General features: G+C 57.7%; 1 protein-coding gene across 9 annotated transcripts in view; it reads left to right on the top strand.

Moving 5' to 3' along the window:
• The first annotated feature begins 1,018 nt into the window (after positions 1-1,018).
• MAST3 (microtubule associated serine/threonine kinase 3) overlaps positions 1,019-26,769 on the top strand; it is a 69,492-nt gene continuing 43,741 nt past the window's right edge. For 5 of the 9 annotated variants that reach the window (XM_073324479.2, XM_073324478.2, XM_073324477.2 and 2 more), the window contains exons 1-3: positions 1,019-1,090; positions 11,035-11,066; positions 13,911-14,000. In XM_073324479.2, the coding sequence (XP_073180580.1) occupies positions 1,052-1,090; positions 11,035-11,066; positions 13,911-14,000 (161 nt within the window). In that variant the 5' untranslated portion in view covers positions 1,019-1,051. Of the gene's footprint in view, positions 1,091-11,034; positions 11,067-12,612; positions 12,776-13,910; positions 14,001-26,148; positions 26,337-26,769 lie in introns of those variants that run through there. The other 4 variants (XM_073324487.2, XM_073324481.2, XM_073324482.2 and 1 more) reach the window with 3 other exon arrangements.

Below are 26,769 nucleotides of genomic sequence, written 5' to 3'. Positions count from 1 at the left end.
GGGGGTTGTCCACGTTCATGGCGTCTCAGCTGGACGACAGCAATGCAACGTACCTGGGCACGAAACAGAGCTTTCTAGGGTCCACCCCAGACTGTGGATTGAACTTCCCCAGGAACAGACTGTCCCAAACCTCCCCACCTTCCACCCCAAGTGCCAGGAGCATTGCTTGGTCCTGTCTTCTCTCACATAAATGCAGAGCAAGATGTTCCCCCCTGCAGCAAGGCTGAGAGGACAAACGACAGGTTCCAGAAGTCAGTCGCTGCCTAATGCACGGCTGGAACTAGGGCTCAGAGACTACGACGCTGCAGGTGTGTGCCAGACAAACCCCACGCTGGCCAAGAAAGCGTTAATGAGCCACTGTGGGCTCAGTCAGCCCTGTCCCGCCCGGCCCTGCCTGCAAGTCTTGGAGGGACGGGCTAAAAGCGTGGAGGGCCCCACTCAGGTCAGTGGGGCTGAACAGCTGATCTCCTGCTGATGGCCAGCCCCATGGGACTGGCCTTGGCTGACTTCGTGGGTGGTGTCTTGCCTGGGGTTTCAGAGGCCGGTGCTGGCCTGCCTGATGGGGGAGGCCGCCAAGCAACAGCCCAGACTCCTTGCAGCTGAGCTGCGGTTTGTCCTGAGCCCAGCACCGCCGCAGGTCGCTGGGCCACCCCCTCCCGCACACAAGCAAGGGGCAGGGAGCCAGGCCGGGCCAGGTGCTGACAATGTCGCTGCAACTGAAAAGCAAAAGCAGAACTTGCTGCCCCGCCCCCATTCTCCGCTGCCCTTTGGACAGGCTCCCCGTGTTGAGTGGGGGGGTCGCTGCGCAGAGGGGCTCCCCAAAGGCTGGGAACCAGGGCGGGGGGCGCAGGGAGGCCACCCAGGGGACCTGCTCCCCGGGACCCGCCCCTAGCTGCGCTGGCCGGACCGAGGGGCCGCTGCACCGGCCGCCTGGCCCCAGCCCCCGGCGCTGCGCGGCGCCGGGCGGGGGATCAGCTGACTGGCGCAGCGCAGCGCGGAGGGGCGGGCGCGGCGGCGCAGGTTGCGCGCACCGCGGGGCCGGGAGCGCGGCATGGACGAGCCCGGCCTGCTGCGGCGGCGCGGGCTGCAGGTGAGCGCGGCGCCCCCGGCCCCGGAGCGCCCGGCCGGGGCCGTCCCCGGCGGTCGCTTCACCTGGCCGGGTCCCGGCTCCTGTCTCGGGCGCTGCGGCCGGGGGGTTCCCGGGGTGTGACGGGTGGGGGGGCTGTGTGGGGGTGAGGGGTGTGATGGGGCGGTGAGGCTGTCTGGGTGAGGGGTGTGACGGGTGTGTGTGGGTTTGATGGGGGGCTGTGTCTGGGTCAGGGGGTTGATGGGGGGCTGTCTGGGTGTGATGGGGTGGTGAGGCTGTCTGGGTGAGGGGTGTGATGGGTGTGTGGGTTTGATGGGGGGCTGTGTCTGGGTCAGGAGGTTGATGGGGGGCTGTCTGGGTGTGATGGGGCGGTGAGGGGTGTGACGGGTGTGTGGGTTTGATGGGGGGCTGTGTCTGGGTCAGGGGTTTGATGGGGGCTGTCTGGGTGTGATGGGGCAGTGAGGCTGTCTGGGTGAGGGGTGTGACGGGTGTGTGTGGGTTTGATGGGGGGCTGTGTCTGGGTCAGGGGTTTGATGGGGGGCTGTGTTTGGGTCAGGGGTTTGATGGGGGCTGTCTGGGTGTGATGGGGCGGTGAGGCTGTCTGGGTGAGGGGTGTGATGGGTGTGTGGGTTTGATGGGGGGCTGAGTCTGGGGTTTGATGGGGGCTGTCTGGGTGTGATGGGGCGGTGAGGCTGTCATGGTGAGGGGTGTGACGGGTGTGTGGGTTTGATGGGGGGCTGTGTCTGGGTCAGGGGTTTGATGGGGGCTGTCTGGGTGTGATGGAGCGGTGAGGCTGTCATGGTGAGGGGTGTGACAGGTGTGTGTGGGTTTGATGGGGGCTGTGTCTGGGTCAGGGGTTTGATGGGGGGCTGTGTTTGGGTCAGGGGTTTGATGGGGGCTGTCTGGGTGTGATGGGGCGGTGAGGCTGTCATGGTGAGGGGTGTGACAGGTGTGTGTGGGTTTGATGGGGGGCTGTGTCTGGGTCAGGGGTTTGATGGGGGCTGTCTGGGTGTGATGGGGCGGTGAGGCTGTCTGAGTGAGGGGTGTGACGGGTGTGTGTGGGTTTGATGGGGGGCTGTGTCTGGGTCAGGGGTTTGATGGGGGCTGTCTGGGTGTGATGGGGCGGTGAGGCTGTCTGGGTGAGGGGTGTGATGGGTGTGTGGGTTTGATGGGGGGCTGAGTCTGGGGTTTGATGGGGGCTGTCTGGGTGTGATGGGGCGGTGAGGCTGTCATGGTGAGGGGTGTGACAGGTGTGTGTGGGTTTGATGGGGGGCTGTGTCTGGGTCAGGGGTGATGGAACAATGTGTACAGTGGGGGTGCTGGGAGCCATTGAACCAAACTGCATATGATGGAAACCACTTCAAGCCAGGGGGTGCGGCAGCCCCCCCAGCACCCCTAGTTCCAGCACCGATGGTGTGAGATAGGGTGCCATGTGTATGATGGGTGTGACGGGGCTGCATGTGTTTGGGGGGATGCACGAGTGGCAGTGGTGGGTACTGGCCTGTGCATGACGGGGAACTGAGGAGCTGTGCAGAGCCAGTGTCTGCATGTGATGGGGGTGAGGGGTGCTGAGAGGCTGCATAGCACCCTGTGTATGTGATGGGGGGAGGGGTAGGGACAGAGGGATGCACAGAGCCAGTGTTGGCCTCTCTTGAGGGGGTAGGGGGTGCAGCAGAAAAGGCCTCTAAGCATGAGAGTGGCCCTGCCCTGGCCCTAGGCGGCTTGTTCCCATGTACCATGTGGAGTCATTTTGCTCCCCAGTCTATGCTCTTTGCACACAGGGGCCAGGGTGGCGTGTGGCATTGAGATGGAACGTGGGATGAGTCAGGCCACGAGCCATTGCCCGCAATGCCGGGGGTACCCATGCGTCCTATGCAGGGGCAGCCCCATGGCTGCTCTGAGATTGGCTTTCTGCCTGGCATCACCTGTAGCCTATGGCTTGCTGCATACAGCTCCTGGCCTGGTGTCTTTGGCACCAGGGAGTCCAGCAGAGGGTGGGCTTGGTCCCCTGACAACTGTCTGCCCCCAGTCCATCCTCTTGGCCCTCATGCTCCAGAGGGGCGAGGGGCCAAGGTAGAGACTGGGACTGGGCGCCCAGGGTTTGCCTGCAGAGTGATGCTCTGCATAATGCAGAGGTGGGTGGCTGCAGCACCTGCAGGTGCTCAGCACAGTGCCCTGGAGGGGAAAGGCCGTTTACCCTGGGTTACGCTGGTGAATTCAGAGCCCCACGGATGGGAGGCAGAACCTGGCCCAGTAGTGAGGGAAGGGAGAGAAGGGCCATGCCCTGAGCTGCAGCGGCACTGGGCTATGTGAGCACAGAACTCCAGTAACTTCTGCTGCGACATTGAGCAATTGCGTCCTGGCTGCTCCAGCCAAAGGAAGCCTCCCGCTGTGTGTCTATCCATTCTCCACTCAGACTCCCAGTCCAGCAGGTTGGTCCACTCCTGTCCCTTCCCCGGCTAATGTTAGGCAGTACCACTCAGAAACCTGTGTGAGTGTCCCCCTAGTGCTGTGTCTATGGCCTCTGCCTGTATGTACACCCTCCCTGCGATTGCCTGCACCAGGCCTTGCTGCAGGGGATCAGCTGGCAACTGTTTAGTGAGCAAGGTGTTTAGAGGAGATGAAGGCTGGGTTCTGCACATCCAGGGTACGCAGGACTTGCTGGTCAGACCCAGTGCCCCAGTATGGCTGTGGAATGGGCAGGCTCCTGTCAAAACTAGCTTGGAAATTCCTTGGGGCAGGGACAGTCTCTTCATTTCTTCAAGTGCCCCATAACAGTGGCTCCAGTTTGCTGTAGGCGGTATAAGACGAGACTGGGGTTACAAGCTACAGGCGTGACACACTCGGGAGCGAGCGCACGACAAACAGCAGCGTTGCATGGGCAGTGGCGAGAGGAGGGAGGAGTTAGCCACCCCACGCACTGCCACCCCCCCTCCCCCCCGGGCCCCACGGACATGTTCTCAGGGCAGTCAGGCTGGGCCGCCACTCGCTGCTTCCTGTGCTGCTGTTGCTGTCTTACTTTTAGCACGTTACCTCCGTGAAAGCTAGCGAGAGTCTGTCTCCGTGGCCTGGGAATCCCACCCCCAGGGCAGTTTTATTTGAGAGTCAGGACTCTGGGGCTCTGTTCCCAACTCTGGTTTGCTGTGTGACTTTGGGCAAGTCATGTTGTCTCTCTGTGCCTTGGTTTCCCCATCTGCAAAAGGAGCTTGTGATGACAAACCCCCTGTCAGGGCTGGTCTAGGTGTACGTGGTCCTGCCTCAGCATAGGGGGCTGGGCTGGTAGTCCCTTCCAGCCCTACGGTTCTGTGCTGCTAGGGGCTTGTGAGGTGCAATCGCTGAATGTCAGCGAAACTCTCTGGGCTGTTGCACAAGGGCACGGTGTTACTGTTATTTAGTCTGGCAGCTCCCGGGGCAGGCATGCTCTGCTGCCTGCCTTGTGTTCATCTTTCTCCATTGGAATACAGCAAGTGAAATCATCCGTAAACACCCTGCAGCATGGGGGTGGGATGTGTGGGGTTGGGGTGCATAGGGAGGTGGGGTGTACAACGGCCCCCCTCCCCCAGAAACAAATCCTTCATCAGCACAATTCATAGAATCATAGAATATCAGGGTTGGAAGGGACCTCAGGAGGTCATCTAGTCCAAAACCCCCTGCTCAAAGCAGGACCAATCCCCAATTAAATCATCCCAGCCAGGGCTTTGTCAAGCCTGACCTTAAAAACTTCTAAGGAAGGAAATTCTACCACCTCCCTAGGTAACGCATTCCAGTGTTTCACCACCCTCCTAGTGAAGAAGTTTTTCCTAATATCCAATCTAAACCTCCCCCACTGCAACTTGAGACCATTACTCCTTGTCCTTTCCTCTTCTACCACTGAGAATAGTCTAGAACCATCCTCTCTGGAGCCACCTCTCAGGTAGTTGAAAGCAGCTATCAAATCCCCTCTCATTCTTCTCTTCTGCAGACTAATTGCTACTCAAAGTCCTAAAATACTCTTGCCATAACCGGTTCCTTCCTCGAGCGCGTGTGACTGGGCAGGGAGGCAGGTGACCGTGTGGGGTGCTGCGCCATGGAGGGTCTGTGGGGGCATGCACGGGAGGGAGTGTTGTGCAGGGGTGCGGGACATGCACTCTGCGAGGGCTGCAGCTGTTGGGGGGCTGCTTGCTCTGTAGGAACCTGGACAGGAGCTGTTCCAGCTGTCAGCCCCCTGCAGCGTGAAGTGGCTCCCGGTTTCCTGCACTCTCTCCTCTGCTGAAGTTGGGGCACACGGTCCTTGGATCTAATTCCAAAGCGTTGAGCGTCATGGCCATCCCGATAACAAATGTTTAATCTCTAATCCCTGGCTCCATCCCCACCACAGGGCTCGGGGCTCAACGGCTCCTCCAGGGAACCTGCACAGGGGTTGTCTCCAGCCATCCGCTCCTGAGCATGACACACGGCCTCCCGTAGGCAACCTGGGGAACAGGCACCAGCCACGCAGCCCTCGGGATGGCTCCGTGCTGGCCTGTCATCTTGCAGAACGAGGGCTGCCTAGCCAGGACTCTCTGATTCATAAAAACGCTGCACAAATGTTCCCTGATTAGCCTGGGCACACAATAGACTTGTTTTCTAAACCAATCGGACTGCACCTGGTCACTGACAAACAGGATAGGGAGCATCCTGTAGGAATGATTGGGGGTGGAGGGTAATCGGGGAGGAGATAATCTGAGTAATAGGGGGGTTTATTGGGGGAGGGGATAACTGGAGTAATCGTGTCTCAAACAATTTTACTTGTTTTTTTATGCGCTATCTCCAAATTTTGCTAAATTAAAACCCTTCCTCCCTGCCCCACAGCATCCCTGACTCTTCCATGCCCTGCCCTACAGCATCCCTGATTCTGCCCTGCCCCACAGCATCCCTGACTCTTCCATGCCCTGCCCTACAGCATTCCTGACTCTTCCATGCCCTGCCCTACAGCATCCCTGATTCTGCCCTGCCCCACAGCATCCCTGACTCTTCCATGCCCTGCCCTACAGCATCCCTGATTCTGCCCTGCCCTACAGCATCCCTGACTCTTCCATGCCCTGCCCTACAGCATCCCTGATTCTGCCCTGCCCTACAGCATCCCTGACTCTTCCATGCCCTGCCCCTGCCCTTGCCTTGCCCCACTCTGCCTGCATCCTTTTGCTGCCTTATTGTTGGCCTTTGGGAGGCAGCGTGGTTGAGTGGATGGAGCAGGGAGCTGGTATCAGTGTGTGTATCAGAACATCTGCTGTCTGTTCCCAGCTCTGCTGCTATCCCCCTTCATGTCTCTGTGCCTCCTTCCCTACCTGTGAAAGGGGATACGACACGCAGTCCGCCCCCCGCCAGCGGCTGTGTGGATTATTTAGCACTGTGGAAGACATGGGTGCTAAGCCCCGCTGGCGGGCTGAGGCCTGGCACATGTGGGCGGCAGGGGGTGGACAGAGGTTGCAGCTCCCAGAGCTCAGGATTCTGTGCACAATTCCAGCTGCCCCTGCTCTCACGAGGCAGCGACTTCTCCCCGCCCCTGCCATCCCCTGAGAATCCCTGGCGCTCCTGGTGCATCACGGCACTGTGACATCAGTGGTTGCCATGGCAAATGCCTGCCTGCCTCTTGGCATCCCAGCTTTGATCTGGGAAGAGAGAAGCCTGAATGAAAAGCAAAGCCAGGGAACCCCCTTAGCCCCTGGGCTCCTGGAAAGGGCCTGGTGGGGCCGCAAAGGACTAAATGAGGCTGGAGAGCAGAGGATGGGGGTTGGTGCTGCTCTGACACGATGGCATGTACTTCTGGTGCATGGAAGGTTGCAGTGCTGCTCAGGCCAGGCTTCTGTACCAGATGTGGAGCGGCTACAAAGCTCCTTCTGAGTGCAATACGCACCAGATGTGATCAGTGTAGGATCCTTTAATGCTCTGCTAGGTGGGGCTAAGGTTAGTCTAAATAAGGTAAAAAGAAAAGGAGGACTTGTGGCACCTTAGAGACGAACCAATTTATTTGAGCTTAAGCTTTCGTGAGCTACAGCTCACTTCATCGGATGCATACTGTGGAAACTGCAGAAGACAGTCTGCATCCGATGAAGTGAGCTGTAGCTCATGAAAGCTTATGCTCAAATAAATTGGTTCGTCTCTAAGGTGCCACAAGTCCTCCTTTTCTTTTTGCAGATACAGACTACGGCTGCTACTCTGAAACCTGCCTAAATAAGGTGTTACACACAGCGCCACCTAGTAGCCGACCAGTGTAATAATTTAGCATAATATTCCATCTTCCCCTTTGCCTTTTCTACCACTGACAAAGTTTACATTATCATCACACTAGCTTTGAGGTTCAGCATGGATCAGTCTGTTACGTGTCTCTGAATTGTACTGGTTTTCTAATGACACAAATGGAACGTATAACAACTTGGCCATCTGCCTGTACATTAGTTGTCACGACTGGCTGTGGTGGGTTTGGAATCCTTATGTCATCTTTTCTGCATGCGCCATCCATAGCATTTGCTCTGTTGATTGTTCTTTCTGAGGAACAAACTGTAGATGTTGATGGTTTCTGTTGAACTCCCCACTGCCAATCTCAATTGCATATTAGCCCTGAATTCTTTTTCTATGTGACAGCTGGAGTTGTCCGTCCTTTTTCTCCATCCAGGTTGACACAAACGTGATCACCAGGTTCTAGACTCGGCAATTCTCTGAGTCACATCTGTTATAAAAGTGTTCATAATCTCTTTTTGCTTTTCTATCCGATTTGGCTAGTCTCTTGCTGTCGCCACTTTGGAGATAGATTCTTTTCCAAAGTTGGAATGGTAGTTCTGAGTTGTTTTCTAATCACCTGTGGTGCTGGACTATATCCAGGAGCCATTGTAGGTGTTGATCTGTAGCTCAGAAGAGCAAGGAAAGGATCCTCCTGCTGTAGCATTTTCACGGCTGTCTGTACATCTATCTCAGCCTCTCCATTTGCTTGTGGGTAGTATGTGCTGCTGGTAATACGATCAAAATCGTATTTCATTCAGAATGACTTAAATTCTGCTGCAGTGAATTGTGTGGCCTGTTGTCCATCACTAGTTCTTCTGGAATACCAAAGTGAGCAAAAATGCTTGTCAGTTGTTCAATAACACTGTGTCCCAGTTATGTCCTTCAAATACATTATTTCTATATGCATGGAAAAATAGTCCACTATGACCAGATGATGTCCACTGAATTGCCATAAATCCGTAGCTAGTCTCCTCCATGGTCTCTGGTGTTTGTACACTGTAGGGTTCAGCATCGTCTCTTAAGTTGATTTGTAGGGGATCCCCTTTCAAAAGTCCAGTATCATCAAATAATCCATTGAGTCCTTTCTCACTTGGCCCCTCACGGCTGCCAGCCTGCATCTGAGAAGGTCTGTTTTTAATTGTAGCTGCTGTGAAAGGTTTTTATCTGTTGACCCAATAACCAGCCTGTCCCTAATATTTTCATGTTTTGCCGTCCCCAAACCACAGTTTGCAGTGAATGTATGGAGAGCTCTTAGAAAACAGTCAACATTTTCTCTTGTTTCTTGAATTCTCTGGTGAAATAAAATGTGCTCTTTCATAAACCACATTTCTCTGAGGTGTAAAGTATCCATCAAGTGTAACCAGGACCCTTTCCTAGTCACCTCTGTGACTGCGTCAGTAAAGGGAAAAGATTTAAAGATATACTCTGCTTGCTTCACCGGAGCATCAATTAAAGAAGATACCTGAATATCATCCATTTCCTCGTGGAGCTTGGAAGCAATGCAAAGTCTTGCTTCCAGGCTGTTCACGCTGAAGGTTTGTCACAGCTGACGTTCTCCGGAGCCCACTGGAGAGGGAGAGGTTGGTGAGATCCTGCAACCATTGGTGCTTTGTTCCTTGTTGTTTCTGTTCTTTGGCCCTAGTTTACTTTTGACACCAGGGCATGCCCCTGGGCCAGATATAGACAGGCTACAGAGCTTCCTTCTGGGAGAGAGACACACCAGTCTTTTATGTTCTGCCCGGTGTGGCTGAGGTTATCTTAAATAAGGTGTGTTACACACAGCTCCACCTTGTGGCTGGACTGTGTAATACCGTTTAGCATTCCATTACTGTACCATGGGTGGGGGTTTCCCCATTCTGGGATGGGGGGAGACAGGCTGTCCAGGAAAGAGGTGTGCGGGCACACCTGCGTGTGCGTGGACGGCAGGGGTGTATGTGGTGGGGTTGTGCTTACGTGTGGCTGTGTTTGAGTACATGTAGGGAGCACACCTGCGTGTGCATGTGTCAATAGCCAGGTCGTTGGGGGCGTGTGTCTGGGGGAGCAGATGTGAGTGTGTGCAAAGGCCCTAGAGTCGTGCCAGTAACTCGGTGTGATTTCACATCTGTGTCTAAGCTGCTTACAGGGGCTGGGCAGGGCTGGGGCAGTGGTGCTGGAGAGGTGCGTTCATTAGCTTGTTGCTGGAGAGCGTGGGAATCTGTGCAGGTGTGGGGCTCGGGGTGTTAGGCCTCCGGCTGCTGGCAGAGCAGTGGAAGAAGCACCAGCCTGGGCAGGGGAATGTTCCTCCACTTCAGTGTGTGCACAGGCACCCCCACGTACAATGACACACACACAACCTGCCGTTTGTGCACGCGCCGTGCACCCCGCCGACCTCACTGAGAGGAGCCTGTGTCTCTGCCCCTCGGCACACAGACGCGCGCACCCAGATGCAGTTGTTCCCAGCACCACCCTCTGATATTCCCAGGGGCCTCCGAAGAACTGACCTTTGTCCCCTCATGCCACGCGCCAGCAAACCACTCTTGCAGAAATATGCCCGAGGGGAAAAGTAAACAGGGCTCTCATTGCTGCTTGCTGGCTGCTCCACACATGCTGTGGGCTCACGCTGGGCAGGTGCCAGGCCTCCAAGCAAAGCATCATGGGATGGGCAGCCTTTCACCCCCAGCCCAGGGGCTGAAATGCAGCTTTGCCAGCTGCTGTACAATGCCTCTGTTTTGCTTCCCTTCCTCCAGGCGTCTGTCTCCCTCCTGCATGCTGGGGTTAGGGGTCTTTGCAGGGAAATGCCACTCACTGTGCCCGACCTGGGCAAGGGGAGGGGATCCGCCAGGACTCTGCGATTTGTTAGATGTTTGCTGGGGGTTGGGGAGTTTACAACCGTGGGAGAAGCTGAGCGTGCTGCTCCCACAGGACTCAGAACACGAGACAGGGTCATGGGGTGCTGATGTTCGACGTGGCTAGGATCACTTTAAGGGCAGTGTCTGTGTAAGCGGTGCCTCGGAGAGAACCCAAACGTGGGGAGCCCAGACACCCATCCATGCCCAGGCCACGGCGCCGTCAGCAGTCTGACCCCGAGGAGAGGTGATGGACCTGAGACGCAGGAAGAGGCTCAGCAGGGCTGCAGCTTGCCAGGATACGTGAGAGCAGAGCTGTGGGACGCTGCAGGGGGGAGTGTGCTCAGTCGGCCTGCCCTGGGCTCCCTACTCAGAGCATGGCGTTCTCAGCCTCCCCTGCTAGGCCAAGGGCTGGCTCCCCCAGACAAGGCACACGCCTCTCCATGTGGGTCTCAAAGACCTTCAGAATCCTCAGCCAGCGAGGCCTTGCGCGCCCCCAAAGAGAGAACTGTCCCAGACGTGCCCAAGGACCCGCACTGTGCCAGCTTGGGAGCGAGAAAGAGAACCCAGGAGTCCTGCCCCTCATCCTGTGTGTCAGCAGCCATAACTAGCGCCCAGCGGCGAGGCTCACGTGGTGGCACCGCTGGTTGGGAGCTGGAGGAGGCTGAGCTGCAGCCATTTGTCTCCTCCCAGCTGGCAGAGGGGGCAGGGGCAGAGCCTGTGGCGGGCTGTGGGGTCTGATGCGCTGGCTGGGCACCGTGCCTGCCTGAAATCCCCCTGGCTGCTCTGTGGCTGCAGCAGGCACGGTGCTGGCAGCAGCTGCCATGGCACGGCGGGGGAAGCGGCTGGCTGACCCCTCTCTTCTCTGCCCTCTCATTGCAGAAGGAGCTGAGCCTGCCCCGCAGAGGAAACATGTAAGTACGAGCGACGGACGCCTGCCCAGCCCTGCTTTTCAGCGTGAGCTTTAAGGTCCAACTGGCCCAGAACTTCTGGGACGGGATTTTTCCCGGGAGAGAGTTCTGGCCCTTCCCTTGTGCTGCGGGGCCCAGCTGGGACTGGAAGGCACCGTGGTCCCTGCTGGAGTCAGGGGAGGGGGGTGCTTTTTTAAGGGTGTCATTTTTCTTTGCTCAAATCATTTCCCTGCTGGAACGGGCCCCCAGGGTGCGGCGCTCCAGCGATATGCCCCAGTCGCAGCCAGCCCTGGGGCTACCCGTGTCAGGGCAAGGTCGGGGGGTTGGGTGCAGCAGGGGCTGTTTTGGAGGGCTTGGTGGTGGTTTGCTGTCTCCTTCCGGGTGGCTCCGTGCTCAGGGCGGCTCCGGCCCAGGCAGCACTGGAGGCTCTGGCCTGAGTCTCTCACTGGTACGCTGGGGAGGGACTGACATTGGAGCTGCCCACTCGCCCCGGGGCGCTTTGCTCTGAGCGGGGGGAGCCCGGGCACTGAGACAAATCCCTCCTGGCATCATGCCAGTGGGGTCGAACCAGGGATGGGTTTGGTCCTGTGTCTACAGTGGCACCTCAGGGCCGTGCCGAGGCCTCTGCCAGGAGGCAGGGAGCCTGCGGGGCCAGGCCCGTTGGACTGTGGGTGGGTTTGGCCCATTTTCCTCTGATGCAGTGTGGAAACCCAAGTGAACCTGAAGGCCAAGCTCAGTTGCCTTCCCAGGCTCAACCGCCCCTGTGGGCTCCAGGGTGGTGCCCAGCAAGGGCCGGGGAACACAGGTTAACCCTTTGCCTGCAGATCTGTGCACGTGCTTGGGCCGTGCAGCACACAGGGGTTGGGGGAAGTTTTCATGGCTGTGCCAAGGGCTCGCCCAGTGATGCCAGGACTCGCCGCCAGACAGACCTGCCATGCGAAGGCCCGTCCTGGTGGAGGGTTTGCCATGAACGTGGTTTGAGTCTGACTCCTGCCCTGACTCCCGTCTGGACCAGGGCCTGTGGATGAGACCCTCAGTGGGCTGGCAGCCTGGGACTGGGAGTAGCCCGGCCTCTCGGAGGGGGCAGATTGCCGTGGGGCTGAAGGTTGCCCAGACTCCGGGCAAAGGGCTGAGAGCTGGTGTCACGTCTGTTGCAGCTCCAGGAAGGGAGCCCAGGCTCAAGACTCAGTTGTTGGCTCATGGGCCTGTATTTGGCCCAGGCCCTACGGGAGAGCATGGAGGGGGTGGGGCAGGGGGCACCTGGACCTTGCACAGCCTTGGGCTCCCCTCGGATCTGCAGGGGCCCCTGCCACCTCGTGCCCCTGGCCCCAAGTGGCGCGTGGTGGGTGCTGGGTCTGGGACCGTCCCCTGCAGCGCCCCGGCGGGTCGGGCCAAGGCGGGTGGCGGCCCCGGTGCGCCGGGAGGGGCCCCGCGCTGCGCCCGGCCGTGCTGGGGGCGGGGAGGGGGCACGGAGCCAGCCCCGCAGAGCGCGTCGTCCCTGCGCCGGGGCGGGGGCCGCCTCCCCCTGCGGGAGCCGCAGCCCCTGAGCGGCGGGCGGGGGCGGCCGGTGCCCAGATCGCTCCAGCGAGGCTGGCGCCTGGTGCCGGCCGCTGCGCTGCTGGGAACCGGGCCGGGCGGGGCGGCGCGGCGCGGCCGCCCCCAGCCATGAAATCGCGGAGGGACCGGCTGAAAATCCCGTCTCTGACCTTGGAGTGAGTCCGGGGCGCGCAGGGTGCGGGGCTGCGCTGCGGGGGGGCTGCGCGGTCCGACGGGTCCCTGGGCTGCCCCCTGCGCGGCGGGACCGTCTGTTCCCGGCCGGGAGAGCGCAGGGGCCGCGGACCCTTCCCCAGGGAGAGCTGGGGGCAGGGCGCGCTTCTCTGCGCGGGTCCGCCGGGGCCTGGCTGGAGCCCGGCGCGGGGAGGGGGACCCGTTCCGGTGCCCCTCCTTCCCGACCCGCAGCCCCCTGCTTCCCCAGTCCTGGGCTCCCCCCAGCCCGCTCTGCCCGTGCCCCTCGCTCCCGACCCGCAGCCCCCTGCTTCCCCAGCCCTGGGCTCCCCCCAGCCCGCTCTGCCCGTGCCCCTCGCTCCAGACCCTCAGCCCCCTGCTTCCCCAGCCCTGGGCTCCCCCCACCCCGCTCTGCCCGTGCCCCTCGCTCCTGACCTGCAGCCCCCTGCTTCCCCAGCCCTGGGCTCCCCCCACCCCGCTCTGCCCGTGCCCCTCGCTCCTGACCTGCAGCCCCCTGCTTCCCCAGCCCTGGGCTCCCCCCACCCTGCTCTGCCCGTGCCCCTCGCTCCAGACCTTCAGCCCCCTGCTTCCCCAGCCCTGGGCCCCCCCCAGCCCGCTCTGCCCGTGCCCCTCGCTCCCGACCCGCAGCCCCCTGCTTCCCCAGCCCTGGGCTCCCCCCAGCCCGCTCTGCCCGTGCCCCTCGCTCCCGACCCGCAGCCCCCTGCTTCCCCAGCCCTGGGCTCCCCCCAGCCCGCTCTGCCCGTGCCCCTCGCTCCCGACCCGCAGCCCCCTGCTTCCCCAGCCCTGGGCTCCCCCCAGCCCGCTCTGCCCGTGCCCTTCGCTCCCGACCCGCAGTCCCCTGCAATTCCAGTTCTGGACTCCTTGCACATAAACAGTTGTGCTGGTGCTCCCCTCTCCTTAGTCTCCTGGTAGTCCAGCCCCACGACCGAAGGGGCCTCTCAATCCTGACCCTCAAGACACCCCATAGAAGCCCCACTGGAGGGTCTGTGCAGCCTGGAGGAGTGTGGCCTTGTGTCGCTGCTGGCCAGCGCTAGGGTGCATGAGGCGCTGGAGGGGGTGGGCATTTGAATTCACACTGGTCTGGTGCATCTTGCTTTACAGTTTGTCTCCAAGTAGCCAGAGCCCGACCCTGCTCAGCCCCTGCAGTCCCTGCAGCCCCTGCAGCCCGTTACTAACCCTGCATCCCTGGAGGTAAGACCCTGCGGTCCCCTAGCACCACCCAGCACAGCTGGGGCTGGGACAGAGCTGTCAGGGAGGACGGGAAAAGGAAGCAGCCCTGGGGGCGCTCTGGGGAATGCAGCAGGCTGTAAACCCTCTGGTCGCAGTTCTGAGTGGGAGCCCCTGGGTGGCAGCGGCCCCACCCTTTGCACGGGGCAGATGGTGCAGATCGAAACCCTCCTGGGCAGGACAGGCAAGGGAGGTTCCTGCTGCAGGGCTGAACGCACCTGCTGCCCTGCTCTAGGGCCAGGCGTGTCTGAGTGCTGCCGTGGGCTGTGCTCTGCCACGCAACATCCCTTGTACTGGGGGGGGCGGGGACGACACACGTTCCAGCCACGCCAGGACAGCCGGGGGAAAGCGCCCATCCCTCCTCTGCACTTGGGCCCCCAAAGGGGCCTGAACCTTCTGGCTGAGGCTGCTCGTGAATGGCCCCGGGGGGGTGGGGGAGAGTGAGTCAAGGGGGTCCAGCCAAGAAACCCACTGTGTTATACCCGGGATCGTCTGGGTCAGTGCGGGGCTCAGTGCCTTGCTGCACCCCACTGTCACTGTGCAATTAAACTGCCCCTCCCCTCAAACAGCTGGACGGGGCGGTGACAGCGAGGGGGGATGGGGAGGGTGGCTTGGAAGCCTGCAGCTGGAGTCATGATGCAGTGTATGGCCCATGCTCCTCCTGCCGGATAACGTGTGGAGCTGCAGGAGTTTCCTAGCACTGCCTGTCAGGACCGGGCACCGCAGGGCTCGGGTGCGAGGGGCCCTCGTCTGGACTGGCTGCCACCCGCGCTGGTGGCAGGTGACCTTGTTTCTCTTGGTATGAAACGGGGCCAGTGCCCGAGTGCCAGCACCTTTAACCCCAAGCAGGCAGCCTCCCAGCCCAGTCTCTGCATCTCTGTCATGGGGGACAGGCTGCACGGCTGCCTTCTCCAGCCATTTCCGCTTGTCAGTGACCCCTGCTCTGAGCACTCCTGTCTCTGAGGCTCTGCGGGTCGGGCTGGGGGTCCTGAGTGGCCTGGCTTTGCTCATGGCTGTGCGGGTTGGGTCTCTCAAGGCTGGGGGCGGGGATATCTCTGTGGGGGGGTTGGCTCTCGGCTGTGTGGGTTGGGCCAGGCTGGGAGGGGCTGGCCCTGTGGGTCAGACTGGGGGGCCCCGCTCTCGGCTGTGTGGATTGGATTGGGCTGGGGGGGGGCAGCTGTGTGCATCGGGCTGGCGCAGGGTCTCAGCATTACGGGCTATTAGTTCACCTCTTCCCCTTGTCTCTGGTTCCAGCGGGGAGCGACCGTTAATGGGGCAATGGGAAGGGTTTTGTCTGACAGGTTAATTCCCACTCGGCTCCTGCTCCGTCTGCAATGGGGCATTAATGCTGGACTCCAGCTGGAGGGGCAGGTCCTGCCTGCCCCACACACATCCAAGCAGATCCAGAGCCAGGCTCCTTCTGACCGCGTGGCTGTGTGCTGGAGAGAGACCAGCTGGATCTGAGAGCAGTTGGACCCCGTCTGCCATTAGCCGGACAGGCACGTATGTGACAGCGGGGAATTGTACCCTCTGTGTGTCTCTGTAACTGTGCCCATGGCTCCCTGAGATGCCTCTCCCAAAGCGTGCCCAGCAGCAGAGGGGGTGAGGGCATTTCTGGTGGCAGGGACTCAGGGAGCAGGGTGTGGGGAGACGCTAGGCAGCTCCTCTCGATGCCAATGTGTCTGTTTGCCCCGCAGGACGCAGCCTTGTGTGGAGAGGGCAGAACGTGACCTGGGTGCTGCAGAGCTGTCATGGCAGCAGGGAGGATGCACCCAAGACTTGGGCAGTTTCCCAGCTGTTTGCTTTCTCTGGCTTGGCTGGAGGAGGCTGGCGCTGCTCAGTGGGGGGCCGCACAGGTGGGCCCCATGGTTCCCAGTGGTTTTCAGGCACTCCAGGGCCCCACTGCACCAGGCCAAGGGCCTGTGGCTAAGCCAGTGGCGTGGTGCTCGCCCCCAGGCTGCAGGGGGCATTTTCTGGAGCCAAGTTCCCTTCCCAGTGGCCGTGTGCCCCTGGGGAAGGCTGGGGGTTCGCGCTGTCTGGCGGCAGCTCTTTCGTCTGAGCCGGCAGGGGCTCCGTGGGAGTTGGGAACATGTCAGTGCCCGCTGTGTCTCGCGCCCGCCCCCCCCCCAGCTCACAGCCCCCCCAGGGAGGGGCTAGGGTTGCCAATTCTCTAATCACACAAAACCGAACACCCTAGCCCTGCCCCTTGTGTGAGGCCCCGCCCACTGCCCACTGCATTCCCCCTCCCTCGCTGTCTTGCTCTCCCCCACCTTCACTCACTTTCACTGGGCTGGGGTAGGGGTGCAGGAGCGTGTGAGGGCTTCGGCTGGGGGAGCCAGCTCTGGGGTGGGGCCAGAATTTAGGAGTTCAGGGTGCGGGAGAGGGCTCTGGGCTGAGGTAGTGGGTTGGGATGCGGGAGGGGGTAAGGGCTCTGGGGTGGGGTTGGGGAGGAGGGGCTTGGGGTGCAGGAGGGGGCTCCAGGCTGGGGCCGAAGAATTTGGAGTGTGGGAGGGGGCAGCAGGTTGTGGCAGGGGGTGAGGGCTCTGGGGTGGGGCTGGGGAGGAGGGATTCAGGGTGTGGGAGGAGGTTCTGCGCTGGGGCAGGGGGTTGGGGTGAGGGCTGTGGGGTAGGGCTGGGGATGAGAGGTTTGGGGGGGCTCAGAGTCGGGGCAAGGGGTTGGGGTGCAGGGGGGTGTGAGGGCTCTGGCCTGAGGGTGTGGGCTCTGGGGTGGGGCTGGGGATGAGGGTTTTGGGGTGCAGGAGCGGCCTCTGGCTCAGGGCAGGGGCTTGGGCGGGGGCTTACCTCCAGCGGCTCCCAGTCAGCGGCGCGGCGGAGGGGCTGAGGCAGCATGCCGTAATGTCAGCATGGCCAACTCGGGCGAACCTGAGACTGAGCCTCTGGCCATGGGCTGCCCTGCCCTCGGGTCCCTGTTTTCTGGGATTGAAAGTTCTCTGGTTTCAGGGTGGCCAAAAAGGGCGGAGAAGCAGGGAATGGCCAGTGGTGGGAAGGGAGCTTGCAGGCTCAGGGCTTGAGAGGCTGCGTTTTTCCTTTGCAGTCTAATAAAGAGGCACTTTCCTCACTGAGCATCAGGCTGGGAATGAGAAGACAGCGTCCTGGGCAGGCCGAAGATCCATGTTTCTCATGAGGTCAGATCTGGTGGCAGCAGAGACGAGGGTCTCAAAACCTTATAGCTGCGCTGGGTACTTGTTTACAGCTAACGGGAACACTGTGTGCGTGTACCCACTCTGCTCTGTGTTTGCGTGTGACTTTATTCTGTGCATCCTGGTGTACACACCCTATCCCAAAGTGCTTTGCTGAATTGATGCGTTTACCGAGTCTAACTAAGGACAGGTGGGAAAGAGGGAGAGAGGTTTGGGGCAGGGCCAGAGAGAATGGGGCTGTGTTCGGCTGAGATCTGCTGGGGATCAGAGACGTAGGGAGGTTGATCCAGATGAAGCCTGCTCCTGCCCCAGTGATGGTGATTGCTGAGTGAACAGAGTGCGGGAGGAGGGGCATGGAGAGACACAAGATCCAGAAGGTGTAGCTGTGGTGGTGAGGTGGGTAGGACCCTGGATCCTGCACACACTGGATGGAGTATGGGGTGCTGGCCCGGGGCAGGCCTTAGTGAATGGCTGGTCTGCACCAGGAGGCTGCATGTGTGTATCTGTTACACTTGGTGTTATCCTTTTCCAGACAAACCTATTGTGATCCCCAAATCTGGATTCTCTGAGATCAGCCCAAGGGCCTGGTTCACTGCCTAGGCATTAGGACCAGGGCTCTGAAGCCCCTCCCAAAAGGCGTCTCTCCTACGTTACAGGGGCAGGTACCTGGAGCCAGTGGCACTAACCTGCGAAGAGGGTCTGAGTGGCACAAGGCATGCCATGTCACAAGGGAATCAGCCGAAAGGCTCATGTTTCTTCTCACCAGGATGTTAGCCCGGTTCTGGAACCCTTCGATTCCTTCCTCTCCCATTAATTAGACTTGAGTGCATATTGAGCGCAGTCAGTTTGCTCTGTGTGCTTATTTGTGCTTGTGTGTGCCATGACTGCGTGTGTGTGTGGCTGTGCAGACTCCATGTATGCGCCCAACCAGCCCAGCATATGGTGCTGATAAACCAGAGGCTAGAGACTTTTTTTGGTTGGGTGCATTTTTACATGCGCAAAGGTGGGGGGTCCATAATGCTTTGCTCTCTCATGGTCCAGCAGAGGGAGTTCTGCTGGCTTGCACCACCCAGCATCTATCTGGGGAGCTGGGAATTGACTTGCCATTTTCCTCCTGGAGGAGTCTCCCAACCTGTAAATCCAACCCCCCAGCTGTGGACTGACTCTTCTCTTGGGAAGAGCAGGTCTGGGAGTGCAGGGAGCCCTCAGAACATCCTAAGAAAGAAAAATTCGAAGCCTTCCCCAAGCTGAACCCAGGAGAGACCCTGGGGTGCTGGTGGCTGGTCGATTGACTGTGAGCTTCTAAGTGGTTTGTGTTTCTCCATTAGTAAGCTGGCAGTAGGGGCACCAAGGTCTAAAGGGATGAGCTGCCATATTACAGAGAAGGAATTCATTGAGGTAACTGCACAGAAACAGTCAAACTAAGAATCACCTCTTCTCTGCTGAGCTTAATTATCCTGCTAGAGAGTTTGATTCTGCTTCATCATGGCCCAGAATTATGCAGGTTCTTTCTCCCGTAGTTATTGTTCTTTCCAGAGGGGAAAAGATGCACTAAACCAAACCACACTGGGGAGATGCTGCAGTGCCGCAAAGCTCATTCCAGATGTCGGTCGCAGTTGGGGACAGATGTGTGCATTCAATATCTCTCCAATTTCAGAATACACTGCAGGGAGGTGGGGACTCACAGACTTACGGTCAGAGGGGACCATCGTGATCAGCTAGTCTGACCCCCCACACATTGCAGCCACGGAACCTCACCCACCCACCCACCCACCCCTGCAGTAGACCCCTAACCCCTGGCCGAGTTCCTGAAGTCCTCAAATCATGGTTAAAGACTTGAAGTTACGGAAAATCCACCATTTACACTAGTTCAAACCTGCAAGTGACCTATTCCCCATGCTGCTGAAGAAGGCAAAAAGTGTTGCTTTCCTGAGTGAAACTTCTATAGGAATAGAATCCTGGGGTGGCAGGTGCTTGTTTTTGAGGATTTTTTTGCTGATGTTTAGTTCTTAGGCCTGTTTGGTTTCATTCTTATACAGGTAGGATTATGAGACCAAATTATCTTAAATCGGTGGGGTTGCACCTGTTTACTCAGACAGAAAATTTGGCCTAGGTAATCTGCAAGCAAGATAGTAGTTCCAGAATGATTCTTCAGTGTTTCAGGCCACGAGCCTGACCTTTCATGGCCAGAGAGAACTCCCTTTAAAGTCTCTGCCCTGCTCTACGCTGCAGAATTAGGTAGATGGAAGGCAGCTTATGTCGACCTAACTCTGTAAATGACTACACCAAAATTTCTCTTCCACCAACAAAACTTGCCTGCTATATTGACTTAAGAACTCCACCTCCATGAGAGGTGTAGAGTCAATGTCGATGTAGTTAGGGCAACATGGTGAGAATGTAGACACTGCATTGCTTACATTGACTATTGCTGGCTTTCAGCAGCCGTCCCACAATGCCCTGCACCGACTGGTGCAAGCGCTGCTGGTGAGGACATGCTCTGCCGATGCAAGGAGCAAAGTGTAGACGCACACAAGTAATGTAATTGCTGTGGCGGCTGTATGACGACATAAATTAGGTCAATTTAATTTTTGTAGTGTAGACATGGCCTCTGTGCCTACAGAGATTCAAACCATGCTGGAAGCTCTCTAGAGAACCTCTGACACTTAACTGCTCCTGTTCACACTTTCCAGATACTTGCCCTGTTTGCTGCAATGTTTTGGTTTTACAGTTGCCGTTTAAAAGGCTTTAGACTGTGCTTTTCAGGCAGCTGTTGTACACTTTCTGAAAACGTGATAACAAGCAATTTACACTTGTGATCACTTAGCACCTGCCCTACTAATCAAGCCAGGAGAGGAATTAAAACATAGGGGGATTATATCTCTAGGTTTTTCCTTTCCCTGTTGCAGACTTTCCAATGTTACAGAGATCTCTCTTGATGAATATAAATGCCTGAGAGAATTCTCCACCACAACAAGTATGTGATACTGTGCCCAGAAGTGGCTGTACAAGACAGGGTGAGTACAGGAGGTCTCTGATGATAAGTCTAGAAACAAAATGACCCCGCCAGCCAGTCAGCAACCAGTTTAATCATAAATATAGCAAGAGTTGTCTAAACTGCACTTTGCAGGGCATGAATGGCTGCGGCATGGAATCTGTCTGGTCTCTCTGGCCGTGGGAAAACAGCAAGCCTACAAATCTTTTTTCTTTTTTCTGACCTCCACTGTAATCATCAGATTCATGGGTCTCAGGAAGGACATTTATTTTGCATACAAAAAGAAACTTTCTGGGCATGACGATAAAATAGCCACTTGCTTTCTGCACAAAGGCGGGGCCGTGTTTAGCAAGGGTTGGCCTGGGCTGCAGAAGGGCAGGCTCTAGACATGTCTACGCTAGGGGAATTCTGTAAAGATTGCTAAAGCCAACTCAGTGCCACAAATGTTCGCACAGCTGCCTGGGAGCCCAGTGTGGATGGCTCTGAGTAGGGCTAGATTATATGGTGCTTAAAACTCTGGCTGGTTATGTAGAATCTTCTGAAGGACATGAACAGGTGTTAGCAATGGTGGGAGATTCTTGCAAAATCTCCCCAGTGTAGATAAGGCTTAGGAGCCATGTTTTCACAGTGTGGGAGGACTCCCTTTTCTAGGTGCAATTTAATCCAGGTACAGTACTTGATCCTCTAGCTACCTAATTGCAGGGGAAAGAGTGGTGGTTGGAAATTTACTTTGAAGGTTTTTGCAAAAAGAAAAGGAGGACTTGTGGCATCTTAGAGATTAACCAATTTATTTGAGCATAAGCTTTCATGAGCTACAGCTCACTTCATCGGATGCATTCAGTGGAAAATGCAGTGAGGATATTTTATACACACAGACCATGAAAAAATGGGTGTTTATCACTTCAAAAGGTTTTCTCTCCCCCCACCCCACTCTCCTGCTGGTAATAGCTTATCTAAAGTGATCACTCTCCTTACAATGTGTATGATAATCAAGGTGGGCCATTTCCAGCACAAATCCAGGGTTTAACAAGAACGTCTGAGGAACGGTGGGGTGGCAGGGTAGGAAAAATCAAGGGGAAATAGGTTACCTTGCATAACGACTTAGCCAGTCCCAGTCTCCATTCAAGCCTAAATTAATTGTTATTGAAGTTAATTGAAATTGAAAGTTTTGTCCTCCTTGAATCCAGCCCTTGGGCAACATACATAAAAAAAAAGGCAAGCTGAAGGCCATAAGAACGGCCACAGTGGGTCAGCCCAAAGGTCCATCTAGCCCAGTATCCTGTCTTCTAACAGTGGCAATGCCAGGAGCTTCACAGGGAATGAACAGAACAGGGACTCATCAAGTGATCCATCCCCTGTGACCCATTCCCAGCTTCCGGCAAACAGAGGCTAGGGGCACTTCAGAGCATGGTTTTGGATCTCCCAGCCGGAAGCTGGTCAGATCATCATGTCCTAGTTGTTCGCCACTAATAAAAACCATCCGATGCTTTCCCAGTGTGACTGCGGAAAACACATTGCTGGCCCTTAGGAACATGTCAGTTGCAGATGCTCCTTTGTGCATTCCAGCTCTAACTGCAGCACCAGGAAGAGTGAACTAGAGGAAGTTGTCATGGTGACGCAGTGCTTCTGGCACAAAGGATCTTGCTGGAAGCATAGTGATGACTGGGTGGGGGAGGTGGCTTGCATTGTACAGACACAGTGTGGCTGAGCTATGGATGTCTTGGCAGCCTTCAGAATGCCCTTGCTTTAATGACTGTGTCTCTTATTGTTTGCATTAATTAGGCTGCACCCATACTATCTTTTGCTGTGATCTTGTCAGCTCTCCAATGAAGCAGGGCTGGGCCTAGTTAGTACTTGCATGGAACCCTCCAAAGCACCCAGGTTCAAGTGTGTATTTCCCTTTCCTGCAGTCATGAACAGATGCTCCAACATGCAAAGTGCTGGTGGGGGTGCTGTTTTGGGGATAAGATGTAAACTGCGGTCTTGGCCACTCAGAAAAAAGAAAAGGAGGATTTGTGGCACCTTAGAGACGAACACATGTATTTGAGCATAAGCTTTCATGAGCTACAGCTCTCTTCAAATAAATTGGTTCGTCTCTAAGGTGCCACAAGTCCTCCTTTTCTTTTTGCTGATACAGACTAACATGGCTGCTACTCTAAACCTAAAGATTCAGAGGCACTCTTGGTAATTGTTGTGTGCTGGGTAAATTCCAGCATGAGTAATTGCTTCCTGCCTCCCTAAATCCCCTGTGTCATTTTCCTTGGCTATGGTATTCATCTTCATTTCCTGTCCTGAAAAGTTGTGTAGTGTTGCTCTGTGTTGTTAAACGGGTGCTGTGTCCTGTTCTGGAGGAAACTGCTTGTCAGTCCGGGGCAAAGTAATACCTATAGGCCCTGATCCTGCAGTGATGTCGGCATAGGTGGATTCGAGCTTGCTCAGAGCACCAGTGGGGCCGTGGACAAGCAATGGGGTCTGTCCATGTGGTCAAGCCCGTCAGGAGAAATTTGGGGCCCTGGTGCATCGTGTTCACTGCAACCACTTTCATCTTCACCACAGTCAGATATTTTGGGGGCCCTCCTAAGTGTGGGGTTCCAATACAGTTGTCCCCCTTTCTCCCCATTTCTTCAGCTCTGCATGTGGGTCACACTGCAGAGTCCAGTCCATGGTTTGTAAAATGCACTGAGAGATCCGTCTGGCTGAAAAGCACTGGACACTCTTAATGATTAGTTATTAATAATTATTCAAGATTATTCAGACACCGATATTGTGTGGGATTGGGAAGAAGTGGATTTCTCATTATTGTAGCTATAAGAAAGCTGAGATTGGGTCCAGGTTTCTCTCTCAATTTAGATTTCTAGGTACTAAACTCCTGGTTGTGTAGGAGCTAAACTGTAACAAAGGAAGAGACTGGAGGCTACAAGTGTTAATTGTAAAAAGGGAACGGTTGGAACGGACAAGACTCGTAACTGGAGAGCCAGACTCGCTTGGCACTAAGCTTCACTGTCACGCTGATCTCTGCCAGCAGGGCTGAGTTTGGCTTGTTGCATGGGGATTGTGATCATCTCACGGGTGAACTGCAACAAGAGCAGTGGGAAATTCACGGCTTTCTGGAGGGCTTGTCTAAACACAGAAGTGGCACCCCGTTAACCGTGCCAGTGTAGGTAAAGCAGAACAGCTCCCTAGTGCAGACAGCATATTCCCTCTATGCTAATATAAGCCCCTTTTTACTGGCATAACTGTGTCCACACAGGGACTGCACCAGTATCTCTATTCCACACCTCTAGCCATAGTCACAGACTGGTACAAACGCTGTGTGTAGACCAGGCCTAAGAAAAGAACGTGCAAAATCTGTAACGTGCTGGCTGGAGCTCTTCTGCCAAGGAAGGAAGAAGCTAGGCACATTTTTGCAACGTTAAGACACTCACGCTATGTGACCACAGAGCGGAAAAGCCTCCTGCTCTTGCCCAACCCAGTTCCCTCGCTGTGGAGGGGATTGCTTTCCTGTGGCTCTGGGGTTCTGTTCCCGCAACAACCCTTTTGCTTAATGCCTCCTTCACTGAGCAGACATGTGCTTAAAGGAAGCTTTTCATCCCTGGCAAGCCCAAAACAACAGAACATTTATGCAAACAGCAGTTTAACTTTCTTGTAACTTTTGGTCTCCTCCTCCTACCTTAGTGTTGAAGATCCTTCAGTTGGCCCAGATGGGCCGGCTTCTCCTGTGGGATTGCCTGCTGCGTTGAGTGTTACATCAGACGGTTGCTGTGGAGACAACTGGGGTGCCGCAGATTCAGTATTAATTAGGACTTTCAGGAGAGGAAAAAGGGAGATTGGGATTAAATTCTCTCTCTCCCAAGTATCTTCACTGGCTAAAATCCAGGCCCATGCTGGGGCCAGCTGAGACTGCGTGCAATTCCTGTGGGTGAGATGATTCCAATTCCTCGATTGTTTTGATGTGTTTGTGGTCAATGATGCTTCAAATGACATTTTGGTTGTGTTTGTATCATGTCCCCTGCACTGAGGGGCTGAGGTGGACACTGAACGGTAGAGATACGAATGTTATAGGCAAGGCAGCAGAAACACCTGTGCTTAAGGTTCCTTAACATGACCTGTTCTAAGTTTTCTAACCCTTTTTCAGTTGCTTATAACTTTAGCAAACTGTTTAAGTTGAAATTTTCCAGGCTTGGTCTCTGCTTCAAGTTGAATTTTTTGTTTTAAGGTTTTTGAAGTTTTGGTCAGTTGTTTTAGAGAACAAGGTTAGTGGAAAATAGGGCTCCGTGTGATAGACCAGTGCCCTTTGGAGCCGCTGGAAAGCCTTCCATTGGGTTCAGTGGGAGTTGGCACACCCTAATGGGCCAGGATTTTCAGATGGGCCCAGTATCCACAAATGGGCCCAGATTTTCAGGAGCTCCCACTGAGAACAGTAGGCATAGAGTGTTTTTGAAAATCTGGCCCTCGAAGGCAGCACGTGGTTGCCCGGGCGGTCTTCATTCTGCCGTTTCCTAACTGGAGTGCTTGACTTTTTTGCACTTGTGGCGGTTTTCCTGTCCCATGGTAGTTTGTCTGGAATTAATGTCTGTCTGTCAGGCGGGAAGGGCCCTCTTTTGCAGGGTGTCTGCTGGTCCTTGCTGCACAGGGCTCTGTGGCAGAGATGTGCAGGGGAGCTGCATGGAGGCTGTAAAATCTGAATGCACCCTGCTGGGATTTCAGTGGATTTCCACTAGGCCCCGCTGCTGCCTGGGCCTGGCCAATGTGACGAGCGCTGCTTGGCTTTGCCATGGTACGTCTACAAAGGTCTGTATTTATATGTGGCTTAGACAGCAGGAAATACCCAAACGCCACACAGTGACCATGACAACTGCTCTGGCCCTGCACACACCCCAGCAAGGTGTCTACAGCCCGTGGGGCAGGATGGGTGCGGGGTTCGCAGACAGCGCCTCCAGTGACCCCACTTGCCAGCACCCCCCTTCCACAGCCCCAGGGGCAGTGTAGCCCCTCCTGGGTGGCTGGAGCGGCAAGCATGTTACCTGGGGGCTGGGAAAGGAAGGGGGGATTAGATCAGCCTGGGGGCAGGAAGGGGGCCGATGGGGGGTGTGGGAGGGAGGCTCTGGAGGGGCTCGGAGGGGGGCAGGCTGCGGCGGGGGGGTGGGGGAGGCAGGCTCGGAGGGGGGTGGGGCAGGCTCTGATGCGGGGAGGGAGGCTGGCTGGCTCCAGGGGGGACAGGCTTTGGCGGGGGGGCTGGGGGAGGAAGGCTCCGGGAGGCTCGGGGGGGGGGCTCGAGGTGGGGGGGGAGGTAGGCTGCAGGGAGGCTGGGGGGGGCGGGCTCCGATGGGGCTCAGAGCTCGGGGGGGGGTAGGCTCCAGGGAGGCTGGGGGGGGGCTCCGATGGGGCTCAGAGCTTGGGGGGGGATGGGCTTCGGGGGGGGGAGGTAGGCTCCAGGGAGGCGGGGGGGGGCTCCGATGGGGCTCAGAGCTTGGGGGGGGATGGGCTTCGGGGGGGGAGGTAGGCTCCAGGGAGGCGGGGGGGGGCTCCGATGGGGCTCAGAGCTCGGGGGGGGGGTAGGCTCCAGGGAGGCTGGGGGGGGGCTCCGATGGGGCTCAGAGCTTGGGGGGGGATGGGCTTCGGGGGGGGAGGTAGGCTCCAGGGAGGCAGGGGGGGGCTCTGATGGGGCTCAGAGCTCGGGGGGGGGTAGGCTCCAGGGAGGCTGGGGGGGGGCTCCGATGGGGCTCAGAGCTTGGGGGGGGATGGGCTTCGGGGGGGGGAGGTAGGCTCCAGGGAGGCGGGGGGGGCTCCGATGGGGCTCCGAGCTCGGGGGGGGGATGGGCTCGAGGTGGGGGTGGGGGAAGGTAGGCTCCAGGGAGCCGGGGGGGGCTCCGAGCTCGGGGGGGCGGGCTCCAGGGAGGCTGGGGGCGGGCTCCGCTGCGGGGGGGGGCGGGCTCTGACCGGCCGGGCCCAGCCCCGGGGCGGGAGCGGCCCGCGCGGGGAGGCTGCTGGGCCCGCCGCGCCGCGCTCTGGGGCCGGCTGGGCCCGGCGGAGCGGAGCCGGGAGCCGGCGCCCGGCGGCGATGTCGGACCCGAGCTGCTGGGGCGCGGCGCCGCCCGGCTACCGGGGCCAGCGCGGCCAGGGCGACCTGCTGCAGCGCTCCAAGAGGTGCGGGGGGGCGAGCTGCGGGGGGGGCTCTGTAGGCTGTGGGGGGGTTACATGCAGTGGGGGGGGCTCTGTAGGCTGTGGGGGGGTTACATGCAGTGGGGGGGCTCTGTAGGCTGTGGGGGGGTTACATGCAGTGGGGGGGGGGCTCTGTAGGCTGTGGGGGGGTTACATGCAGTGGGGGGGGGCTCTGTAGGCTGTGGGGGGGTTACATGCAGTGGGGGGTTACATGCAGTGGGGGGGCTCTGTAGGCTGGGGGGGGTTACATGCAGTGGGGGGGCTCTGTAGGCTGTGGGGGGGTTACATGCAGTGGGGGGGGCTCTGTAGGCTGTGGGGGGGTTACATGCAGTGGGGGGGTTACATGCAGTGGGGGGGGCTCTATACACGATGGAGGCTACACATAGGTTCTGGAGTGAGGGGGGGCTGCTGCACCCCC

Source organism: Lepidochelys kempii, chromosome 25 (genome assembly GCF_965140285.1).
Source record: "Lepidochelys kempii isolate rLepKem1 chromosome 25, rLepKem1.hap1, whole genome shotgun sequence".
NCBI lineage: Eukaryota > Metazoa > Chordata > Testudines > Cheloniidae > Lepidochelys > Lepidochelys kempii.
The sequence above is the reverse complement of the archived record's forward strand: the minus strand, read 5'-3'. Positions and strand labels throughout refer to the sequence as shown.